We start from the raw sequence: 23,391 nt of genomic DNA on the forward strand, positions 1-23,391 counted from the left end.
TTAGAGGTGGTACTATAAACAAATGAGTAGTTGGGATGTTGGGGAAGAAAATGTGATCACCAGAACTGTTTTAGATGACTTTTTGTCTTTACCATTGGCCTCAAGAAGCTGAAAAGAAGGAACCTCAGGAAGTCGTGTCTAGCTTAGTTTGTGACATACTTAGTTCTGTATATGCAGTGACTAAAACTGACCTAAAGTTGACTCCTATAGAAAGTCTTATCTGTCCTCAGTGCATTTAATGTACAAAGGTGCTCACAGCATATATTTATTTTTAAGATAGTGACACTGGTGTGGTTCTTGTTCACATAAAAGGATGAGGCTATCTTCTTTTGAAAAATAGGTTTGCGGAGAAGTTAGAAGTAATCAGTGAAAGAAAGATTACTGCTGTTTCAAAAAAATGAAATGTCAAAGATTTATCTGTTAACATGCAGCAATTTCTCAGCCCTCTAAATAGCATATAATAGGAAAATTGTATTTTAGTTATTAACCCATAACCTTCCACTGTAGCTTCAGGCTGATGCAAGAAGTTCAGACAATCACTGAAAAGGTGTGGGGAATTAAATTGTATGCCTCTTACAAATTTAAAAGGAAGATGGTAGATATAAGTGGAGTGTTGGAGACTTCCTAGCTTGGTGACAATTCATAAGAATGACTTCAGTTGATTGAAGAGTCCTTATGTTTCATTCCAGGGTAGATTCTGTGCTTTTGTCCTTTGTGTCAGGGCCCAGAAACACTTTCCTAGCTCTTAGTAATAGTCTTTGTCACAAAAAAAGCTAATCTCTAAATTGTACCTCAGACAACCCTTTAACAAGAGGAGACTCGATTTAAACACTAGCAGCTATTTTTGTAATACAACTAAACACCAACTGAGATCCACAATAAAGCTGTGTTGGCCTGTCTTACAAAGCATGCCTCACACTATACCTTTTCCAAAAATTCAAAAAACTGAAGGTTTCAGTACTACATTGCAATTTTTATTACATTAGTGTAGTACACTACATTAGTCCAATTGTTAAATCACTCATGTTGAAATGCCCCTTTACCTGCAATAATCAAAGCTGATGCCACATTGATGTGATTGATCTTATCAATTTAAGGGAGAACAGGTGTTAATTCAGGTTAAACTACTGCCTTGAAGAACTAACTCTTCATGAGTGTTCTATAAACTTCATGTATAACTTGAATGAGGTTTATTCCTGTATTTTTTGGTTACCAAGTGAGAGCATAGTTTAAGAGAGGTTTGAGAGTGTTTTAACCGCATGTTCTTTGAGTTTTGTCTCCCAGGCCTTGGAAAGCTTGCTTTTTCCTTATTTGAAACTTGTGACTTCTGTTTCCCTAAGTGAAACAAGGGTAGAAACAGAAGAAAAACTAATCTAGATTTCATTCTTAAACTATTGTTTTAGTTTAATGAGTGTAGGAGTCTTTCATACCATCCTTTACCACAATGAAAACGCTTTAATTTAAGTCACCACTGGGAGAGTAAAAGCCAAGTGCATCCTCAATTTCTGAAAATACTAGAGCACCCACAGCAGCATGACTGCTGGACTGGCATCTTCACCTGGAGGGATGTTAACAGCCTTTCCTACAAATTACTCAGAAGTACATAAGTACTAGAAAACTTGGGTTACCACCACAAACTACAGTACATCTGCATTAGTACCTGTCATTTTTCCCATTACTGTCATGTCACAGCATGAGACTGGAAATACATTTAATTCCTGCGTCAGATTCATGTATGCCACCACAGAACTAAAGATACATGTCTTGAAATGCTTTGCACTTCAGCTTAATTCCGGAGTTAAATTGAGGGAGACTGATACTGGGAAGACTAAACTTGAGTAGTAAACCAACACTACCTTCTGCTTGTGGCATGCATGGGAAAAATAACATTATAGAGCTCTATACTTATGAACAGCCATGTAAAAAACCCCCCAAAAGTCCTATTTAGAGTATCAGAGTTAAAACTTATTTCCTACATACAACCTATTACTGTTCATTTTACTGTGAATTGAGATTAGATATTAGCTAAGCCTTTTATAAAGAAGTTCAAAAAGTAGAATTATTTTCTTCTGCTTTCATATCCTTCACAGAGATAATAGGAATTTAACAATACACATCACATTGTAAGCTTTTATATAAAAACATTTACTGGGCAGTATACAGCTTTATTAAGACATTATAGACATTCTCTAAACACTTCAGAGGCAGCAAGCATGTATTCTGTAGTCACAAGACAGTTCCATTAACTTGGTTTAGTTGCTTTTCCACATAGTACAGTCAGCTCACTCTAAGGGGGGAAAAATTAATTTTAGTTCAAGCTACCCAACAGAAGAGAAGTCACTACTGCTAAAGCAAGCAGTGAGCAAGCACTCCCCCATTCTCTACCTACAGCAGCAGGTCCATGTTATGAAACAGCCAACTCGTATAGCTGCACTCAAGTCTAAACATCTGCAAGACTGAACTGATTAATATTTTTTTATGTCCAGATAGATTTCTAGTGCTACACACTACTTCATCCAAAAGCCCAGGTACCCTCATCTTCAGAAGAGTCAGGCACTATGTGCTACGAAGTTCTGTTCAACTTCATCCTGCTTCAAAACAGTTTACTTCCCTGAACCAAAGGTAAGGCAATTACCATTCAATTGCAGCAGAGAATTAACAGGAGTATAGTTCTTACTCAGCAAGGGACGTAGAATAATAGAGAGATTATAACAAGAATCAGAACTTCGCTGCAGCTTTGTAAGCCTTTGTGAATATGAGATAGAGAATGGCAGTTTGCTCACATGGTAGGAGAGACACCAGAGCAATCTATAAGAAAGAGTTTATGCTTCTGTGGTTCCCCAGGCAATTACCAAACTCACACGCTTATTTAAGTGCATTTACTTTTACACATTATCTGTGTGCAGCAGTTCTCCCCTCCCTGTTCCTCCCTTGCCCTATTTCTCCCTCCAATTTATGCCAACCGATTAGGCTTAACTTCAGAACTGTTAAAGCACTCAGAATTTGCATTCATAGCAGTATCTCACATGAAAACCTGAGACTAGGTGTCTGCGTATTTATATGTAAGCCTAGTAGTTTAAGCTTACCACTAAGTTATGAATATGCTGTACTGTATCTTGATTTAGTAGTTGCACATCAATATTATGGAGGTCTCCACCAGCCGTACAGAGTGTCTAAACATAAAGAGAAGCAGTTTTAAGGTAAAAACGATTCTGAAAGTTTTTACTTGCATGGCCTGCTTTTCTGAAATTCACATGATTCCCTCTACACTACAGAACTTAAGTAACCATTTTTCCTTTGTTTAACAGCAGCTCATTTAGGGATAGCAAGAGCTATTGCTATCAGACTATTCACAGTTTATCAGCTACTACAAGATGAAAATGGTTTTATAAAAAAAAAAAAAAGGTTTGATACCTGTCCATCAGCCAGGGGAATGTTTACAAATGGAAGAGTTTTATCTTGGGGTACTGATTTACTTCTTAGCAACATGCCTTGACCTCTTCCACTGGTAGGTACAGTTCTGGAGACAGTCTGTTGTAGTCTAGCACTAGAATACAATAAAAATATTCCTCTGAGGTTATCTTCCTATGCTCTGCAGGGAATTTCCAAGCATGAGGCAAATGCAAGTAGTAGCAAACATACCTAATAGAAAGACAGTAGTATTTAAATTTTCCCAGTTCTGCCAGAAGACTACAGGAAATCCAACCATCACAGCATTTACTAGCACCACTAGGTAACATTTTATGACCCTGAAACACTGCAGTAACTTTCTAAGCCTGTCCTACAGGCCAGTGAGCAAGCTGACATTTGGACCACTCAGTAACAAGAATATCCACTCCAATATCAACAGTGAATGCTTATAGTTTTGGAAAGAGGAAGCTTCATGCCTCAGGGCTTAAGATGAGACATGTGCTGTATCTGTCTACTATAGAGAGAGATATCAAAAAATACTGAAGCTGCTAGCTCTCAGAGGTACAAGGTGTGCCTTATGCCAAAGTTGCTAAGCTTCCTTCATGATACAATTGTTCTTATTCCACTTCAAAAATGTAAGATTTGGGTATCTTCTGAATGGAAACACACCTCTGAAATTTATAGCAGGCCAAGGTGAAACTAAGCCACTTACTAGCTTCATAACCACCTCACTTCAGCTGATGACTTCTGCCAAAACCAAACTCTAGCGTATGGAGAATGATAATAACGGAAAACCTTAACTGTTCAATATGCAAAGAACTGATTGTCAGTTTATTTGATTGGGGTTCTTTGGGGGGTTGCTTTTTTTTAAAAAAAAAGCAAGCTGTATTGGTCACATTTTAATCAAGCTTGGGCTCAGAGAATTAGTTTAAGCTCTAAACTATACCTTTAAACAACAGTGGGTGGGAGTAGAATTTATACTCTAAATCTGTTTTTTTTAAACTGGCTTAGTTGTGACATGAAATCCTGTACCTCCATGAGAACATAAGTTAACAACCACAATCAAAACAGGTGGTGTGACTGGTTCACCATCCCTGCCACCAAATTTAGTAGCAGATCATAAAGACCAATTAAATCTAGATTGATCATGATTAATACCGAGATTGATATTAATGTAGATATATAGTGTCTTGGTATTTAACAAAACTATTAAGAATAAGCTGAAAACCCCTTACCTTTTAGATACCTTTGGTGTGGCTTTGAAATTTGTGGCACTGCAATCAGAAGCAAGAGACTTAATGGTCTCAGTCACATTTGCAGAAGAGTAAACAGACCTTAAAAAAAAAAGTGGTTGTTCGTTTTGGGTTTTTTATTTTCTCCTCATCTACTGTAGAGTTTTAGCTAGGAAGAAGATAGACAACTGGTGAATTAGAGAATGCTGAAGTGCTCCATGGTAGAGATCTAGTATATATACATGTGAAGTAGTCCTCCTGAGATAGATGTGATACGATGGGACCTAACACCATAGGGGAATGAAAGGATCATTTATGCTAGTAGATAAGAGAGGGCTGCAATACCTGAGTTGGGTATAATTAAGGGAGCATCCACAGCCTTCTATTTGAGTTTGGAAAAAGTTTCTTGGGAAGTTTCTTTTTCAGCAGGAATTAATTTTTCACTATTACTTCTCTGGGTATTTGTCCTGTGTGGGTGACCCAAATCAACCTCTGTGGTTTTGGATTCTAACTCAGTTCACAGAAATCTTGATGATCATTTATCTCACTCTTTCCTCTTATCTCCCTTTTCCCACACACATTTTGGAGATATTGTAAGGGCACATGTTTATGGCCCGGTGTTAGTGAACTTTAATAAAAGCAACCTTCAAAGACTGAAAAGTTAGACTTCCCAGGCAAAGCAGCCTTCTCTAGTTTGATTTTGTTGAGCCCAAAATTCTATAATCCCAATTCCAGAAAGTAATTAAACCTGGCTAAGATTTTTTTAAAATTTCTTTTAAGCACATTAAACACTGATAAATTATTTATATTGCATTTCTCTGAAGACAATTGGAATGTATTAAAATAAGTGCCAGTGGGTACAAGTATGCACACCAAAGCCAGAGTGGTAGCAGGAGCTTCTCAAAAGAAATTTCATGCAGATATCCACCAATTTTTTAATTTATTAGATCTTATAATGAAACTTGAATTTGGTCCATCTTGACTGCAAGTAGCTCTAACGTGCTTCTGCAAGCATGTATTTTCCTGCTAATGACACCTCCCTTTCAGCTCTGTATGAGGCCAAAATTATGACGGAACAATTCATTAGTCTGAACAGAGCAACAAAGATGTTTCCCTTACACTCTCTTCCATTACATATTGTCTGGAAATCTATACTGATTACATAGATTGAGAACTGTGCACCATTCAGTGAGTGAGAGAGAGAACTACATCCCTTCATCAGCTAGAGGTGCTTTTTTGTTCAGGGTTCACATCACTACAATGTATCTGGTTCAAGTTATGGAAGACATCTTTATCGGATTCCTATTGGCCTCAAATCTCAGCTACTTCATCTGAAAATGCTTTTATTCAGCATTCTCAAGTTCAGCTGAGTTAAATAAGCTATCAAAGGTCAGTCTTACCTAGAAAGAGGGTTCAGTTTGCTATTTAAACCAGAAGCCAAAGTAACCAACGACTTTGTTTTGGAAACCTGAAAATGTAAGACTGCAGTTAAAAGTGGCATTTTAAGGCAAAATGACAGATACTTCCAGGGAACAACACTGTAAGAATTTCCTGTTGGAAAAGAACAATTAATCCCCATAGTGCTGCCTTTTCTATAGTTCTACATATACATAAAATAGCAAATATGCATTCCAAACCAAGAGTTTCATAATGCCAAGACATCTTTGTTCATACTGAAGTTCTGTACAACCAACCACCTTTATAATATACACCCTTCCAACTTGTAACCCCTCTTATCATTAATGCCTGTAACTCTACATATAATCTTTTTGTTGTCATATTGCCACATACTTCAGTGTCTGGCTGAGGCACTGCATGGCACAGATGGACTGAGGTGGTAAAATTAATACACCTGTGCTATTTGGTTTAGAAATGTGGAAAAGAATGCACAAGTCACTCAAATATAGAAAAGCATGTATTAAAACATGAAATTGAATTTCTTCAAAAAAATCGTTCCTCAAACCATCAAGACTTATTGGCAAGTCAAGAGAGAACGGCTATGCCAGTATTTGCAATTTGGTATGAATGAGTTACTAGAAGTGCAGAAATTAAGAAATCATTAAGGAATTAATTTACTATATGGTTTGGCCCTGCTTAACTTAAAATACATTGAATTTAAACCAACTGATTTTTCAAACAAGCAGCAGGCCACTCGCCTGCCCAGTCATGGATCTAGCAGGGTTCATAGCAGGTCAGAACTGATTAAACCCTCATGCTGTTTGTTCAGAATAAACTTACTTTTTTCTTTGCAGAAATATGCTTGGCATCTTCATATTCAACAATTGTAGTTACCTTCACTAGAAATACATTAGAAAGACAGGGAAAATGTCATCAAGAGCTCAAAACACCAAACTCATGTATTTGAAGCCTCGTTACCCAGTGACAGCTATCTATCAGCTCTGCTACCCGATGGTCATTCTCCTGGGACAGAGTTCAAAACAAACTATGTGTGTTCGTCACAGACACTGTGACACATGGGACAGTTAAAAGACACAAGATAACCCTTCAATCCCCAGACAAAATAGATTTACATTTCGGTGGTAGTGTCCTTCTTATTGCGTGCTTTGGAGTATGAAGAGAAACAGTATTTTCCTTACAAACCTCAATGGGCAGGAGGTCAAAGGGAAACCTGTGAGAAAATGGGCAACTTTCCTAGCTTTTCTGCTATACTATGAAGCACTGACAAGTCACTTAAATCTGTCTCTTCTTGCCGTTTTCAGTGATAAATCCAAAGGGCAGGAACACTTATGTATTAATGTACCTCAACAGTAGCAAAGCTCAGGATCCTCCACACTGAATGCTGGGGGACTTGTATGTTGTCCTTCTAGTTATACAGTTTCCCTTCCTGTATCCTCCAGGCTTAGCATTCACTTTACAAATGCTCAGTTCAAACCAATACAGAAAATTTAAGAACCAAGCTATATATTAATGGATTGACTTGCCTTTTTTGCTGTTGGTCCTCACCAGTTTTGGATTTGGTGTGTCTTCTACAGAGCAGTCAGTCTGAAACAATGTTTATCCGACAAGGGAAAGTCAACAGATTTAGCTGAGTAAATGCATATTATCCTACAAAAGGCAGTGAACTAAAAGGGCATAAGAGAAAGTGACAGAATTGGGATTGGCTAAACGCCAGTTTATTTTTTCAGAAACACCTGGATTTCTGCTAGAAGATGACCCTAAGGCTTTAGGTAATGTTGATAACTGCACCACAGCTGGCTGTCTAGCCTTTTCATATCATCTTCTATTTAAGCAGACAGCCAAACAAAATTATTTGACTGAAACTTTTACAGCAAGATGACTCCTCTAAGCTGTGATAGAATTTGAAAACGCACACTTACCACCACAGCAGCAAGAGCCATTTCCTCCCCTCCTTGCAAATCTGTAACTCAAGAAAATGTAACTTGTTTATATACTATTACTTGCATAACTGTTATCTGCAGGTTCTTATCTTATGGGCTATGAAGCTAAACAAGTAATTCAGGATTACTGTTGCTTAAATAGTTAACCTCAGCTAGCACATGTGTTTGAACAAGAGTCAAGTCTTGCAGGATAGTCTCTCCTACAAAACAACAATGAAAATATTGGACCATTTCAGTATGTTTAATCTTTGAAAGGATACTAAGCATAGTCACACAGTATATAACCTGAATTCATACACTGTGCCGAAGGCAGAAGTTTTCAAGAAAGACACTGAAATACATACTCAGCAAAGGCTTACAGTAAACTCAAGTTCTTCAAGAGTCTTAGGTTTGATCTTTGTGCGCCCCCTGCAATTTCCAGCTGCAAGATAGATTCCAAAAACATCAGTTCTCACCAGAATATACATCTGACACTGACTGTACACCACAGCTTAAACTGCTGCATAAATAAGGTTAAAATTAAACTTGTTCAGTTATCATCACAGGTAAACAACTAGATGAGAAAGGCTCAGTTGTAAAAGACTTCAAATTATTGAAAAAACAATCATCTCTGTGGCTAGAACAGATTCACATGGAAAGAAGTGCTTAAGTTTTTATGCACAGAAAATACTAGACTTGTAATTATTCCTTCTCTCTCAGGCTTTAAACAAGATGACTTAAGAGCACACATAGAAGGCGGCTCCAGATTCTCTACACTGTTACCTACTAATTCTACACCTTGTGTTACACAGGTCAGTCTACTTGAAGAAGAGTGCTTACTGAGCACCTGCTGTGTAATACCGTTGCTGATGAGCTTAAAATATTCAGCAGACAGAGCAAACTTTTTCATAAAAGTCCCCAAGTTTACAGGTTTTCTCACAAGGGTACATCGTGCTGTAATGATGTCTCCATCCCTTGCAAATGTAAGGCCACACACACTTACTAAGCAAGTCTTGTCTTTTCATTTTCCTGATGGCAAGCGGCATCTTCAGCAGCTCCACTGTAAACGCCTTCTCAGCTGTTTGCAAAAGCGAATCAAGGTCTTTCTTCATTTCCTGGATATTTTCCTTGGCTTTAAAACAAACAGGCTTTTATTGCTATATGTGTTTTGTATTTCCAAGTATAAGCACTAATAGACTGCATTAAAAAACAGAACAATGCTTCGTCGGGGGTAACGTGACTGGGGAGTCCGAGCGCCCCAAAGTCGCCGTCAGACACTCCTTGGGCTAACGAGACACCCGGCGCAGGCAACGACAGGAGCCGCGCCCCAGTCCGGCGGCGAAGTGGGCGGAGAGGGGGGCCCCCGCCCGGCCGCCCGCCATGAGGGGGCCCGCCATGAGGGGGCCGCCCGCCCGCCCGCCATGGCGGGGCTCCCAACGGCGGCCCCGAGCGCTGCAGCCCGCTCGTCCCCGGGCCCCGGCGGCCGCCAGGGCGCCCCCTCCCGGAGCGGCGGCGCCCCGGAGCCGGAGCCAGCCCCAGCCGGGGCTCGGTTTCCTGGCGGCGCCCCGCGGGGGCCGCGGCGGGCGGCTCCGCTCTCCTAGCTGCTGGCCGCGCCCCGGCCCCGGCCCAGAGGCTCTCCCCGCCGGGCGGGGAAGGGCGGGCGGGCGGAGAGCCCCGGTACCGCCGCGGCGCCGTGTGGGCAGCTCCAGCGCGCCGACTCGCGCCGGGAGCCGCCGCAGCACCTGCGGACACCAGCCCTACCCTGGTGGTCGAAGTCGCGGAGGAAGAGCGCGATGCGCTGATCCTTCTTCTCCTGGGAGAGGGCCCCGCGGTCGCGCTCCACGCCCGAGTCGGTGCTGCGCCGCTTGCCCGCGGGCTTCTTCAGGGGCATGGCTGCCACCCCGCGGGATAAACGCGCCGCTCCGCGCCCGGGAAGCTTTTGTAAGAGCGGGGGCTTCTCCCTCCCTCCCCTCCTCCCCCGGGCCCGGGCGGACACACCCTCCGGGGCGGTGGGAGCGGGCGACCCGGCCCCCTGTGAGGGGCTGCGGGGACGGGGCGTTCCGGGAGGCCTCGGTCTGCGGGGCGGGAGCTGCCCGGGCGGGGGGCGGAGGGTACCCCGGGGGTCGCCGGCCTCTCCTGTCAGAAGGGAGGGCAGGAGGCGCGGGGAGGCGGCGAGGGTGGGGATCGTGGGGTCCCCCGTGTCGGTGGGGCCGCAGGCATGGGCCGGGCCGCGGCCGGACAGGCGCAAAGGCGGGAAGCGGGGCAGGCTTACGGGGATCCGCCCGCACACCCGCTTTGTCCTGGTGCCACTGAATTAATTGTGCTTTTTTGTTCATTGCTTTGAAGCGGCCGCTGCTGACCACGGCCCGTGAGGAGCTGCGGCAGGGCAGGTGCCGGCTCATCCCCGGGGTGAGTAGGGCCCGGCGCCGGGGGGTGCCTGGGGCCAGGGCCGGCAGCGGTTGTGCTGCCACGGCTTGGACAGGCACTGGGAAACCTTCTTGCTGTGTGGGAAGGAGCCTGGTTCAGAGCTGAGGTTTGGTTTTAGCAGCTTAGCTGTTCAGTGTTCAGAATATGCAGTGCTTCAGAGCTGGCAAAGTGAATAACCTGCCCGATGCAAATGGTTACAGGACATGTAAACTCTAATCAGGTGAAGAGAGTATTTAATAAACATGTAATAACCTGGAACTTTAGAAAGGCATGACTACACATAGCACTGAATCTATAAAATCTTTCAAAGCTATATCCTTAAAAGTAGAGTTCCTTGCAGAAACTTACTATCTTCATGCATCCAAATAAAAAATCACACCAGAGGTATGAGTATCTTAGGTTTTGTACAAATGACCAAACCTGTATTCTTTATTGACCAAGGAACTGTGTCAAAAGTAATTTAGATAATGTTTTAAAACGCTAGTGGTTTTCACACAGTGTATGTAGTTGATGTTGCAAGCAAGTTGATGTTGAAGTTAGTAGCTTTTTCTGTATCATGCGTCTGGCACAGTATTCTTATCTACTGATCCAGATGGGACAGCCCATGTCACTCAAAAACTGTAAAAAAATCTGACAATTCATAATAAAACCATTTTATATCAGACCATGTTCTTGTTTATAAAACAAACAACCTACGCCCAAAAAACCCCAGGTAAATCTTTCTGCTCCAGAAAACACTCAAATACCTGATACAAAGAAGAGAATAGCCTGCTTCTACTTTTTTTTAGTGGTGCTTAGCCTGCTTTTGCTTTCTTGTAGTGATGCTGGGATATGCATGTATGTTTAGAGAAGCAGGACTAGCTTCCCTTTCCCTAAACTTCCTTTTCTTTTGAATTACCAAACAAACACCACTAAAGTCATTCTGACGTGTCACAGCAAAAAGACAAGATGGTGTTGCTCTGTAAATTTAGTCTCATACAAGCTGTGTGAGAAGTTTTTTAAAAAGGAAACAACTGACAATACCAAAGAAACCCCTTACCAAAGCTGTCAGGCCATGGTTGATCAGCCTTAACTGACTGATCCTCTCTAGGAAGAAAGAAGCCTAGCTTGTTACAACTCCGTATGTTAAAAGATATGATTAATTATGAGCTTAAAACATGCCTAAGACCATCTTTATGTACAGTTCTGCGTTGGTAAGGAGTAGTTTGACAAATGTCAAGTCCATAAATTGGAGTGATGCAGAAATTTTATAATCTGGTACATGGATTAAAGTAAGTACTAGTTTGAACATGAAGTTAAATGCCTTATAGTGCAATCCAGCAAGTGTTGCTCCATTGACATAGGAAATGGAGAACTATAACCTTTTTTTTTAACATGTGCTTTATTATTTGGAAGTCTCATACATCTGAAATACCATTATAAGGAGCACCTGTAGGAAAATCAAACCTAGAAGCATGCATTTGAAAGTAAGGATTGTCTGTTATTAATGAAATATTTCGAAGACATTGAAAATAAGCCTCTTTTCTGAGCTTTACAGGATTGTTCCACAAAAATGCACATTAACCTTATCACAGTACATACAAATATTGTGGATGGACAATAGAAATCACCACCCTTCCATATGAGATGCATCAAGAACAAAGTGTTATCCCTTATAATGTCAGAAACATAAAAGGCACCATAATAGAATGTTTAGAAAAAACTCAGTTTATGCCATTATAATTTGATTTAAAAGTGTAAGAATTGCTGTCCTGACTTAAAACAAAAAGCCTTTCACACCTGTAAATTATCATTAGAAACTTGTAAACCTTTACATTGTTTTTCCAGAAGTATCAGGTGCAAATGCAAGGCAAATATAAAATCTATTGACTTATTAGATTACAAATACTACCCCATGAAAAAGCTGTAGTTACAAAAATATAAAAAAATATTCTAACTCCCATTGTTAGATCTTAGCTTCAATCTACACTGCATTATGAGTCCAAAGCCAGATCTGATTTGGACACATTCCTAGAATAGGAAAGTGCTGTTTGTCTTATTTTTACACCAATATTCTGACCTCTTACTACAGTTTTGCTTTCTGGATTTTTTTTATTAGTGCATATTAAGGATGCCAAGTGGAGACTGCTAACAGAGAAAAGGTTGTATTTATCAATGGATAGTAGCAACATAAGTGTTCTCAGTCTGCTGTCCTCCAAGAAGTCCATTTCTGCAAGGATAAAAGTATAAATTTTTTCTCCAAGACTCCATAGTAACTTTGTGTAACAGCGTACCATTCTCATTGATGAACCTGTGACCACTGGCAGGTGATTAAGAAGTACTAAATTCTTCTCACAGACTTCATTAAGGAACTGTGAGAAGTACACCAGCTGCTAACGGTATGTCATAGGCTAGTAGCTGCTGTTGCAAGGACAATTATTGGCAACATCTCTTGTCTTCCACACATAACAGATTGGCACATATTCCATATGGTGATTCTCTAGCCCTTGGCTTTAGTAACCTGGATCAGCATAGGATGTTGAACCAGCTACAGAGGCAGCCTAACAAAGTGCTAGTAGATATTAAAATGAGTTTACTTGTAAATAATAACTTAATGACTAGATTAAATGAGATATTCTTAATGAATAAACTTTTGTAAAGTTGACCCTAAACCTAACAAATGCTAATGCTGTCATGGCTGAATACTGGAAGCTATGTTCCTTCAGTCCTTTATCAGTGCTAGCAGAAGGTGTCCAGCTTCCAGTTCTAGAGAGAAGCCTTCTTTTGTTGTGCAGGGAAACTGGCACAGATTAGTAGAGTACTACGGCTGTACTCCTAGATAGCAACCTTGTTTGGCTGGATTTTAATAAGCACCCAGGATCATTCAGCCAGCAGTATGACTGTGGAAGATTTATGTGTGAGCTGAACTATCATTATGCTTGGTGCAAGACATTTTCCTTTAAATACCTTTTCTTTCATTAGAAACCACCCCCAGCATTTCTCCTGGTAACAACATTTGTTAGTCCTTGCCAGTTCAAGCTGGATTTTGGCCAGCTAACGGGTCGCTCAGTCATGTGGTTCCAAACAAATGTTCTTCATAGATAAAGTGATTCTGAAATAGTGTTGTATTTTGCCCTACTTGAAAGGATTGATAGTACTCACACCTGCTTTGAAACAGGAACTTCCCATGTTCCATGTATATAGAAGATGTGAGTTAACAGGAGCCTTACGGAGTCGTGAGAGGAAGCGTTCAGTGCTCTTATCTTATGCTGGGATAATGTGTTGAATAGCATAGGAATAAGAAGCTAATATTCCTCATTATATTTCAGTTTCATAAAAATAGGGTTCAGGCAGACACCATGTTCAGTCCTCTCATGTAAACTGTATATTCCACTCAGATTATGCTGTGGTGGCAGGATTTCTTTTTAACAGAAGTTCAAACGTATCTGCGCACATCTGCTAAAGATATTTTTTTAAATAAGCACGTGTACCTACATGCTTATTTCGATTTGGAGAACACTTCATACTTAACATTAACTTAAAATTAAACCAAACAATACTTATAATGTAGGCTTTTGAATTTTTGTTTAGTAGAATTTTAAGATGGGAAACATGTTCCTAGCTAAACAATTGCTCTTGGCATTTCTGTTTTGTAAAAAAAACCACACAACAGTAGTACTTTTAATGAGCAACTTCCTTCCCCGACCTACTGAGTCAAAAGTTCGCGAATGTAACTTCCAATCAAGGCACAAAATCATTTACTGTCTCTTTCTTCTCACCGCTTTCTTCACATTCTCCCCTTCCCCTTTAAAAAATGTTGGTGTAGCAATGTCTTCTATACCAGACATTAAATTTAATAGTCCAGTAAGTTGTAGCAGTATCTGAGATTCGTTCTATCTATTTTGAATTTAGTTAAATTAGATGAACAGCACATTCTCAGCACATCTTTGTTCATTTTCTTCATTTGCCTTGAAGGGGACGGGATGAGGGGAAAAAGCCACAGTAGTTTCATGCATATTTTTCAAGAAACTTTATATGGAAGTCTTTCACTTTCTCCAGTAGGATCTTCAGCTTCTCTACTGGAGGAAGAATGGTCATTCTGAAAAATAATATTTAAAGGAAAAAAAAACCAACTCACATTATCTTCAAAACAAACTAAACTTTGATCTTTGCACAAATCTTGATTACTCTCAGGGCACAGTGAGTAACGTGTTAAGTTTAATATCTGTTTTGATGTGATTCTCTTTTCTGCATTCTTGCTTTAATTGAACTATACTATTAGAGCAATTTGGTTCAATTGGTCAATATACAGGAATTCAAGAATTGTTATTTTCTGTTGAGTGATAAAGAAGATTATCAGTAAGAAATAACAGCAATTCAGTTTCTATTTTTGGGGCAGTTATGTGAAATTATACCCAGTTTTTTGAGCTTTAGGGGCAGGCAGTTATGAGTAAATGTACATTTCTTTTTGAATTGAAATCTTAACTCAGAAGCATTAAAACAATGCAACATCCCACACTGCAGTTGTTAGTCTCTTTTTTCCTTCTTCTGCATAACCTGAAAATCATGTTGAGTATGTATGCAAGACTGCATGCAAGACCTACAGAACAAAATGTTTTTCCCACACTGGTACAGGAAATGGACTCACACTAGCTTTTTTCTGGAGCTGCGTGGACCTGGATACCTAACCCAGCTATCTGTGCTGCAGACCTATCATGGCTAAAGGTACCCTCTGTTACGTTGCTTCAGATCTAAATTCCATGATAAAATTCTAGGTATCAGTGGCTTGCAGGAGTGAAGTGCTTTTTATTGGAAGCAAAAGCAATAGAGTTTATGTTCACAGTTTTGGTATTAGAAGATTTAGTCCAGTATCTTGTTTTGGTAAAGTGAATAGTTATTCAGCATGTTTAAGGAGCAGATTTATAGGGAAGATACTGTATTTTTCATGCAGTTTCTTCATATGAAAACACTGTTTAATCCCCCCTCCCCCCAGAAGAAAGCAGGGCAATTTTTGTAACGCCTTAGCCAACTTTAAGATTAGAGTATCAGCTATTATTATTGTTTGTGTTTGTGGAGAAGGCATTTTAAATGTCAGTGTATAAAAATAGAATGTCAGCAAGCTGTGAAAACCATAAAAACCTGAATAGCTCATCTAGCAGACCAGGTCTTTGACCTAGCTGTCAGTCCGCAGAAAATGTCCAGTAGAAAGTGAGACAACATAAACTGAAATAAAAATCCTTGTATTTAATCAGAAGAGGAAGTACTGGGATGGTACTTAGCTTATTACAATTAATTTGATTTTAAACAAACAGAAACTGTACCTGAAATGATAGCTTCCTTCTCTTTGGCCGAATCCACTTCCAGGTACAACACATATTCCGGTCTCCTCCAGAAGTTTCATGCAATAGAACATATCAGGTGCCATTTTATGAGCCTAAGGGAACAGATGCTTTGGAATTATTGAAGTCAAAATATTCCAGATATATAGAGTTCCATAACTGCTTTTCTTCCTGAAACCTTATCTTACATTATTAGTTTCTTATTCTGTTTACTACAGAAGATGAAGAAGAATTGCTAATGCGACACACTGTGAATTAAATAACTACTTCGTGGAGAAACAAGGCTGAAGAACCTACACAAAACACTTGCTTCAGAAGAAAGGTTTTAGATATTTTTTGTTTTCTCCTTGACTTGCTTGTAATTTTTTGTCAAAAGTCTCAAAATTGTACTTACAAAAGTGTAAGCCACTGACATTTGACAAGATGAAATTAAGAGAGCTGTGTGTTCCAGTTCTGTTGGCAGTTACTATTTTTTTCCCCTGAATTATCTGCTGACTAGAAAGTCCCCTGATTAATAACTATGGAAGTTCTTAAATACATGCAGGTTATATGCCTAATCAAATAATCAGATGAAAAACAGCCCTATTTTTGTCCTCAGCTATGCTGATAAAATTCCCTTTACAAAAATTAATATTACACATTAGGTAATAGAGCTCTAGTTAGGATCAAAAAGACTTGTCATTTAGTAATATAGCTTACTGCTCTAAATACAAAAAGGTATTGTGCAGAAGTAAAATTTGTAAGGAAACCTCCCCACCTCTTTCCTACACTTGCTGAACGGGGCTTCTTTTGCAGGGTTGGTAGCACGCTGCCATTCACAATCCCCCTCGCATGTGCTGGCCTACCTAACCCAGGCATGGGCAGCAATTTGGAATTTGCAGAGGTCTAGCTACTTGCCCACCTAACATCCTTGGGTAACATTCTCAACCTGGAAGCCTTACCACTGTGATGAAATGCTCTGTTTTGTTTTCCTCTCTTAAAATAAAGGTCATGTTATATTTAAGATCATACGTAGTCAATGAAGTACTGCTTTTGTAACTACATGACCTTACTGTATCTCTGGAATAAAAATTCATCATTAGAAGTGGCAGGCACAAGTGTGTGAAGGTTAAAATGGATTGGGGTAAAAATGACTGACTGACCTTTGCTTCCTCAATGGCTTTGGAAGGAATAAAGATCCGTGGGAAAGCATACATAGCTCCTTGAAGAGGATTGCAGTGAATTCCTGGCACCTTGTTAAACATGTCTTCTGTTAGTTTGGCTTTTTTGGCAAGATTGTTCAAAACAGACTCCTTCTCCTGTTTAAAAGGAAGGTGTTCAGTTTGTCATATTTAAAGTGGCAATAAAAATGCCAGAGAAAACTATGAATCTTGAAGAAGCCTTCCCTGAATTAAGCACTTCTAGGGCTTTGCTGAGCTATTAGAGCAAATGATGTTCCTAATTCAGTCATACTCTTAAAGACAGCAATGCAAAAAGGCATTAGCAGGATACAACTAGAAAGTGTTGTAGACAGACAACAACCTGTAGAACTCTATCTGCATGCCTTCTTCTTACATTCTTCCTTCTGAGCATCCACTCTTGGCTATCTTTAGAGACCGTGTTAGCTGAACCTTTGATCTGACTTAATACTGTAATTTCTTAAGCCAGATCTAGTTTCAGTTTTACAAGTGAGAAACTATATGTATACTTCAATAGTGAATATCATGTTGTTCAGTATGTAGAGGCAATGGATACCTAAGAACAAGGCTGATTTTATAACTGTATTTGAACTTACATTCCTGTTTAGATTTTAGTAAAAACAAATCTTATTTAGTAATTCTTTTGTCATGCTAAACACAGGAGAAAAGTTGAATCAGCAAGAAAGCTGATTTGATAATGCCTTCTTAGCTTTTTTTGGCTCCTAAACAAAGAAACCATGAAAGGAATAAAAAAATATTTTTAAAGGTAGTCATATTGAGTTAATTTAAAATACCCTGCATAGTTCTGTAAATTGGTGTTACTACAGGATCATCCCAGAAGAAAGGAAAGAAGTCTGGTCTCTGTGCATATTTTGAGTTCACAATACTTAGGATAGGTTTAGAAAATGCACAAAAGAACAAGCATGTTATTGCTGACCTTTATGAACTGTGAGTAAGATTCTTCTCCGGGTATTGGAGGATTAACTACAATGTCCATTGCTGCTTGTCCTGAGACTGGAGGACAAAGGCGAACAGAAAGCAGTTTAACAAGCTGTCCTTTAATTTCTGGGTGCAAGTTAATGACCTCCATGTAACCACCTCTGTAGCCACATCTGTGATTAAAGTGAACAGAAAAGATTGATCAACCTTAAGTGTATAAATGCTGGAAAAGCAATAAAAATAACTGCAGAAGTGGAAAAACAATTAATGAGGATCTTACAATATGTAATACACAGGCTGTTGAAACAGCTGCTATACTGGTAATGATGTAAGATGGAACTAAATGATATGTCATTAAGCCCTAGTATCCCATACAGAGAAAATCATGTACATGCAGCTTCCCTGTTAGGCAAACTAATGATTAACTTGGATTGTTTGCTCTTCAGAACAAGAGCATATGGCCGTAGCAGCATTCACTTAATCAGAAAATTCTTTTTCTTCCATCTCTTCCTCCCCAAAAGAACCAAACCCAAACATCTGTAATATCAAACGTCCCAGTGATTCTTGAGCTGTTCCCTTGAATGTTGGAGACTATTTTCCTTTATCACAGGTCCAGTTTAGGACTGTAGGATTTCACCTTTGTGGAACTGAGGCATCAGGTGTCTGAAATAAATACACTTATTATTTGGTACTTTCAAAACCACCGAACTAATCCATTAATCTGTGCTTTAAATGCTTGTTTTCCTTTTCTTTATAGTTTTTAGTGATTACCTTCAGGTCACTAACATGAAATGGCTGTCCAACCAGATTAATGAGGAAGATGAAATAAAAAACAGACTTACTCGCCCATGTATCCCTTAGAGGTGGAGTGAAAAGAGGCCAGCTCAACATTGTTATAGTACTCAGGTCCCATCTCATACAGAATCTTTTTGAAAGAATGAAACTGGCATCCTTCAGAGTACACATTGTCCTGGTAAACCTGAACAGTCAGAAGACATTAATGTGCTCTGTTCCCCCGACTAAGGATAAAAGATGGCCTTTTAGAGAGCCAGATCTGAACTGAAGAAAGAGTGGTAACACTCAAAACTTAAAGCCCTTAGAAGACACAAGGTTCTTTGTTAAGTAATAATTACTGTAATGATACATTTTATCTCATGTGGCCTTACTTAATAGTTTAGCCTTTGGAAGAACAGTGAGCTTCTTGGTATAATTTAACCTTTACTTGTATGTTTAAATTGCTTTTCCTTCTGTTTCTTTCATTTGAAGTGGTATGACCAGTTGTGTGGACCAAGGACTTGAGAACGGTCGTTGTTAGGTTAATGGTTGGACTAGATACTCTTCAAGGTTTTTTCCAACCAAGATGATTCTGTGATTCTGAGTATCACATGGGTTTTTAGGTCAGTTTCAGCAAAGTTCCTCCTTGTGTCTCCTTGTTTGTGTCCCCTACACTTTCTGTCTAGTTCAAATCCAGGTCAAGCCATGTCTCATATTAATCCTCTGATATTAAGAATCTTGCATGTTTGTTCGTGTCTTAATATGATAACAGAGAATCTGCTCCCTGTACTTAAAAAATACCAATATCACACATGGAACAAAATTACACCTTGTATGCATACTCTTAGCTATGCTTTTGAGAGAACAGAATATTCCATTACCTCATCAGCCAGAAGAAAAAGTTTCTCTTCCCAGGCAAAGTGTATCACATCTTCAATGCACTTTCTGTTTTGCACCTGTCCTACAGTTTGATTTTTAAAGCAAGAAGAAAGTTAGTGGAGCATATATATACAAATCTTTTTGCCCAGACCTAGTTAGACTACTAGTTTTTCAATGAGATAACCCTCTTCCTCAGAAAAGTGCTACTGAATTTTAGAATTCAATTCACTGAGTGTGAAATTAAGGAACATTTTTGGAGGAATGATGGTTCAAGGTTACTTAGTCCATCTCAAAGTGTGAGATACAGTAATCAATCAATAACTTACTAAGAGTACTCTGTGTATAACTGATCATTTGAAATACTCACATGCATGATGGTTTAGGGGGAGCTAGTTTCTCATTAATCAGCCTCAACTACTCAAAACCCTAAATTCTTCTGAGGGAGGCAGTGATTGCCACTGAGTTTAGAGTGTATCCGTAGTCATTGCCTCTCAGAGGCTAGAGGCTACAGGCCATGTCAGAGACAAAATCTTTGATAAAGACCAAAAGTGATTGAAAGTCATTCCACAAGTCTGCAAAAGTTCAATGGAAGCAGTGGCTTCAAATGGGATCCAGTGAAGCGAACCTGCTCCCTCCTCTCTTCCCAAATCCCTGGAGTTCCATGTTACTGAAAATAAGTTTCTAAAAGTATGACATACTATCCTACTTAGAGCAGTCATCTCTAGAACGCAGCTTTACATATTTGATATGTATTTAGGATTTGCCTGCAATGTCAAACGAATGAAAGAGGGGGGAAGAAAAATGGTCTTAAAACCCATCCGTTAAACAAAATTGTTATAGACCTGTGGGATTTCCGGGGTTGATGATGCAGAGGACTTTCGGATTGCAATATGCCTTAGCTTCATTCAAGGAACGGCGAAGTTCATTCACATCTAGAGCCCAGCAATTTTCTTCATCTAAATAGTAGTTCACTTGGATGGCATCTAGTTCAGATATGGCTGCAGAATATAAGGGATATTGTGGTATAGGGATCATCACTCCTGTTCGGGATTTTCCACCTCCTGAGACCAGGATCTTTAAAATTGTCTGGAGAAAAAGTAGGAATTAAAAAAAAAAAGTAACACTAGAATTAATAGTATGTCACACATCAGAATTAATAGTATACTCTAGAATAAGTTACTGATCTTCCTTCCTAAATAATCTAGAATTAAAGTAGATTTCTATTCTAGACGCATACAGAAACTTTCTCATATCAAAGGGCATGCATTTATTTCAAGTTAAGTTACTGGCTGAGTGAGGATGGTCTAACTCAGCTTAATGGAATTCCTCTGCTTGTCACAGCTTCTAAAGATCATGTCTGATCAACTGCAAAATTTAGGGAAAGCATTCTGAGCACAAGGCTAGAGGGAAAGTTGGAAACAGGAACATCAAGATCATTATTTTTCTACTGTGATCAGTTGTAAGCAAAGAAGCCTCAGCTAGTTGTTGCTTGTTGCCTTCCACTCATTTTCTCTCACTAAACACAAGAGGCCAATAAACAAAACCAGAAATGAGAACTGGGACCTGTGAAGGTTCTCCTTTGGAACAGAAAGACCTATTTTAAATTAGGAGCAGTTGTGGCCAGGTGGGAACAAAGCTAGAGACTCGCATTATGGTTTCATTTTCAAGCAATAGAAGAGACCAAAAGTCTGCATGTAACTTTGGATGGAAATGTAATGTATCGTGTGTAGGTTATGCCCAGAAGATACAGACAGAAATGTAATGCTTTTGCTAAGGTCAGTCCAGAGGATTGTGCCCAACGGCTGTGTGTCTGTGTGCATCTATGTGTAGGCTTTTTACATGTGAATTGAACAAAAGAGTGCATTTAGTGCTGGAAGTGGAGAGATTCCTTGCATTTATAAATGGAGAACTCTGAAGTACAGGTGCAATCAAAGCAGGCATCCTTATCAACATGTAATTGATAGTGTAAAGACAAAAATATCTCTTCAGATATAACAGTGGTATCCTTTAAGTTTCTCATTGGTTCTAGAACAAAATCTGCCTTTCTGTGCCCCTCATCACATACTAACTCAGCTGCTAAGCTAATGATTTATAATCAACATAATTTTGTACCCACCACTAGTTTAAAAACACCAAGCATCCAAAATGTATAATCAGGACCAAATGCAAATTTACAAACTCTTTAACACCCTCTGTCCCCCAAGTTATGAAACAATAGTTATCTTATCCTTGGAAGTGCCAAATAATGAGACTCATTGTACTGCTGCCTTTTCATCACTGACTCAATCAAATAAGCACGGTACAGATCTGATATGCTATGCTGCCATTCCTGACCAGCTGCCAGTATAGCACTTGGCATCATAACTCTGGAAAGCCAATTCACTAAAGACATCTGGAGAATTGTTCATGTCAGAACATTGTCATTCTGAATTCTGCCACTAGATGTCATTTAAAAAAACCCCACTTTTACAAACGAGCAATAAAAGGCTGCCTTAATAAAAGCAAAGAACTGCTAGTTGTTGCAATATCAGTAAAAGTGTCTATGTAAAGGAAAAATCTAATAGAGACAGTTATTCCTGTCTTAACTGAGGACCATCATTGAACCTTGGTGGAAGCCAAAACCTGAAGTTTTTCCCAAACAACCTGACTACTGAAATAGATCTCTGGAATTTTCACTGGCATTAATCTGCAGTAGCAGAGAGTTTACTAGAAAGAAGACCTGCTGAGACTTCTCACCTCCGAGGTCATTCCCTCTTTTCTCTGCTACTGATTCATACCCTCTAGTCTTCAATGCTTATGTATCTTTACCACTGAGGACACCATCATTTAGTCTGAATGGTCTGAATCTCCTAAATTTATATTTAGGCACCTATGTAGTTATACTACCTTTACAAAAGGTACAAGTTAATGTATATTAAGAGACTTTGTCTCCATAGACCTGTTTCTTAGCTGGCATCTTACATCCACATAATTGGGTGTATTGGATATCCATTTAATGTGACTTCAGTAGCTGTTAGATCAAACTCACAGGAGTTTGTGAGACCAGATGTTCCACAGAGATTTGTATTTCCAAAGGTAACTGGTAAATTATAGTTTATACCAAGACAAGACAGGTTTAATTTCAACACTCACAGCAATACCATCACTTGCCCCAGTGGTAAGATATATGTTATCTGGATCTGCAGGGACCCCTCCATCTCTTCTCTCAATGTATGAAGCAACATCTTCACGGATGCAATTTATACCTTGACTGGCACTGTAAGATCCTGTGAAAAATAGAGAATGAGATGAGACTTGAGTACAATGAACATCAGATTTTCTGTTTGCTAGCAAAACTCCTGAGCTAGTATTGTATCAAGTAGTTTGTATATATGAGGGCTTTGGATCCCCAGGATTGTTTTTTTTTTCAAGGAGTAGGAAAGGGAGTTTGTTTGTTCACAGAGCAAAAGAATTCATTTGGAATTAGGCAAATATAATAAGTATTACTAAAATACAAAAATAGTGTACTGAATTGGTAAAAAGTAGGATTTGAAGGCCACTTTGCAAACTGGGACAGCAATCCCATTTTGACTATCTCCTAGTTGTTCTCTTTATGTTGAAAACCACTTCGGAATATCAACCAACACCTATTTAAGTAATGGGAATAAGGAACAGGTAGCATGTGCAATAGAAAGGAAAATAACTTCTTCAAATCCATGACAAAAATAAGATTTCTATTTGCAATATGAAGATAATATAATACCATTTTCTCCCACAGTCTGAAATGCAAAAAATTGTCAACTGCTACTCTCTCTCCCTACAGCATCTCCCACAAACGCTTTTCAGTTACTTATAGCAGAAACATCTAGGATCACTCCAATCTATAAGCCTCATGTGCAGTTTACAGAGCACAACT

At 39.3% G+C, this 23,391-nt stretch overlaps 2 protein-coding genes and 1 long non-coding RNA gene across 4 annotated transcripts in view; 1 reads left to right on the plus strand and 2 right to left on the minus strand.

The window, feature by feature from the left end:
* Positions 1-2,116: 2,116 nt before the first annotated feature.
* LOC141948790 (borealin-2-like) lies at positions 2,117-9,916 on the minus strand. The gene is made up of 10 exons (XM_074881660.1): positions 9,743-9,916; positions 8,985-9,113; positions 7,982-8,022; positions 7,586-7,646; positions 6,882-6,940; positions 6,044-6,111; positions 4,647-4,745; positions 3,415-3,547; positions 3,087-3,173; positions 2,117-2,287 (listed from the first exon to the last, which is right to left on the minus strand). The coding sequence occupies exons 1-10, from the start codon at positions 9,870-9,872 to the stop codon at positions 2,243-2,245; spliced, it is 852 nt and encodes a 283-aa protein (XP_074737761.1). The 5' UTR covers positions 9,873-9,916; the 3' UTR covers positions 2,117-2,242.
* Positions 9,713-23,391, plus strand: part of LOC141948791 (uncharacterized) — a 39,122-nt gene continuing 25,443 nt past the window's right edge. For both annotated transcript variants that reach the window (XR_012630548.1, XR_012630549.1), the window contains exons 1-2: positions 9,713-9,922; positions 10,328-10,390. This is a non-coding gene — a long non-coding RNA (uncharacterized LOC141948791). The remainder of the gene's footprint in view (positions 9,923-10,327; positions 10,391-23,391) is intronic.
* The window catches only part of GPT2 (glutamic--pyruvic transaminase 2), a 28,214-nt gene continuing 16,593 nt past the window's right edge, over positions 11,771-23,391 (minus strand). The window contains exons 4-11 of the mRNA XM_074881658.1: positions 22,629-22,762; positions 20,339-20,582; positions 19,499-19,578; positions 18,686-18,822; positions 17,842-18,016; positions 16,869-17,024; positions 15,709-15,821; positions 11,771-14,486 (exon numbers count right to left, since the gene is read on the minus strand). Of these exons, the coding sequence (XP_074737759.1) occupies positions 14,396-14,486; positions 15,709-15,821; positions 16,869-17,024; positions 17,842-18,016; positions 18,686-18,822; positions 19,499-19,578; positions 20,339-20,582; positions 22,629-22,762 (1,130 nt within the window). The 3' untranslated portion in view covers positions 11,771-14,395. The remainder of the gene's footprint in view (positions 14,487-15,708; positions 15,822-16,868; positions 17,025-17,841; positions 18,017-18,685; positions 18,823-19,498; positions 19,579-20,338; positions 20,583-22,628; positions 22,763-23,391) is intronic.

This window comes from Strix uralensis, chromosome 12 (assembly GCF_047716275.1).
Source record: "Strix uralensis isolate ZFMK-TIS-50842 chromosome 12, bStrUra1, whole genome shotgun sequence".
Lineage (NCBI taxonomy): Eukaryota > Metazoa > Chordata > Aves > Strigiformes > Strigidae > Strix > Strix uralensis.

Bases quoted from the DNA above. Each gene is read 5' to 3' on its own strand.
- LOC141948790 (XM_074881660.1), bottom strand. From the start codon at position 9,872: ATGCCCCTGAAGAAGCCCGCGGGCAAGCGGCGCAGCACCGACTCGGGC. The intron at 8,023-8,984 runs GTAAGTGTGTGT...CTTGAGTTACAG, and splicing joins GAAAAGACAAGACTTGCTTA to ATTTGCAAGGAGGGGAGGAA. The intron at 4,746-6,043 runs GTAAGACTGACC...TTTTTTTTTAAG, and splicing joins AAACTGAACCCTCTTTCTAG to GTCTGTTTACTCTTCTGCAA.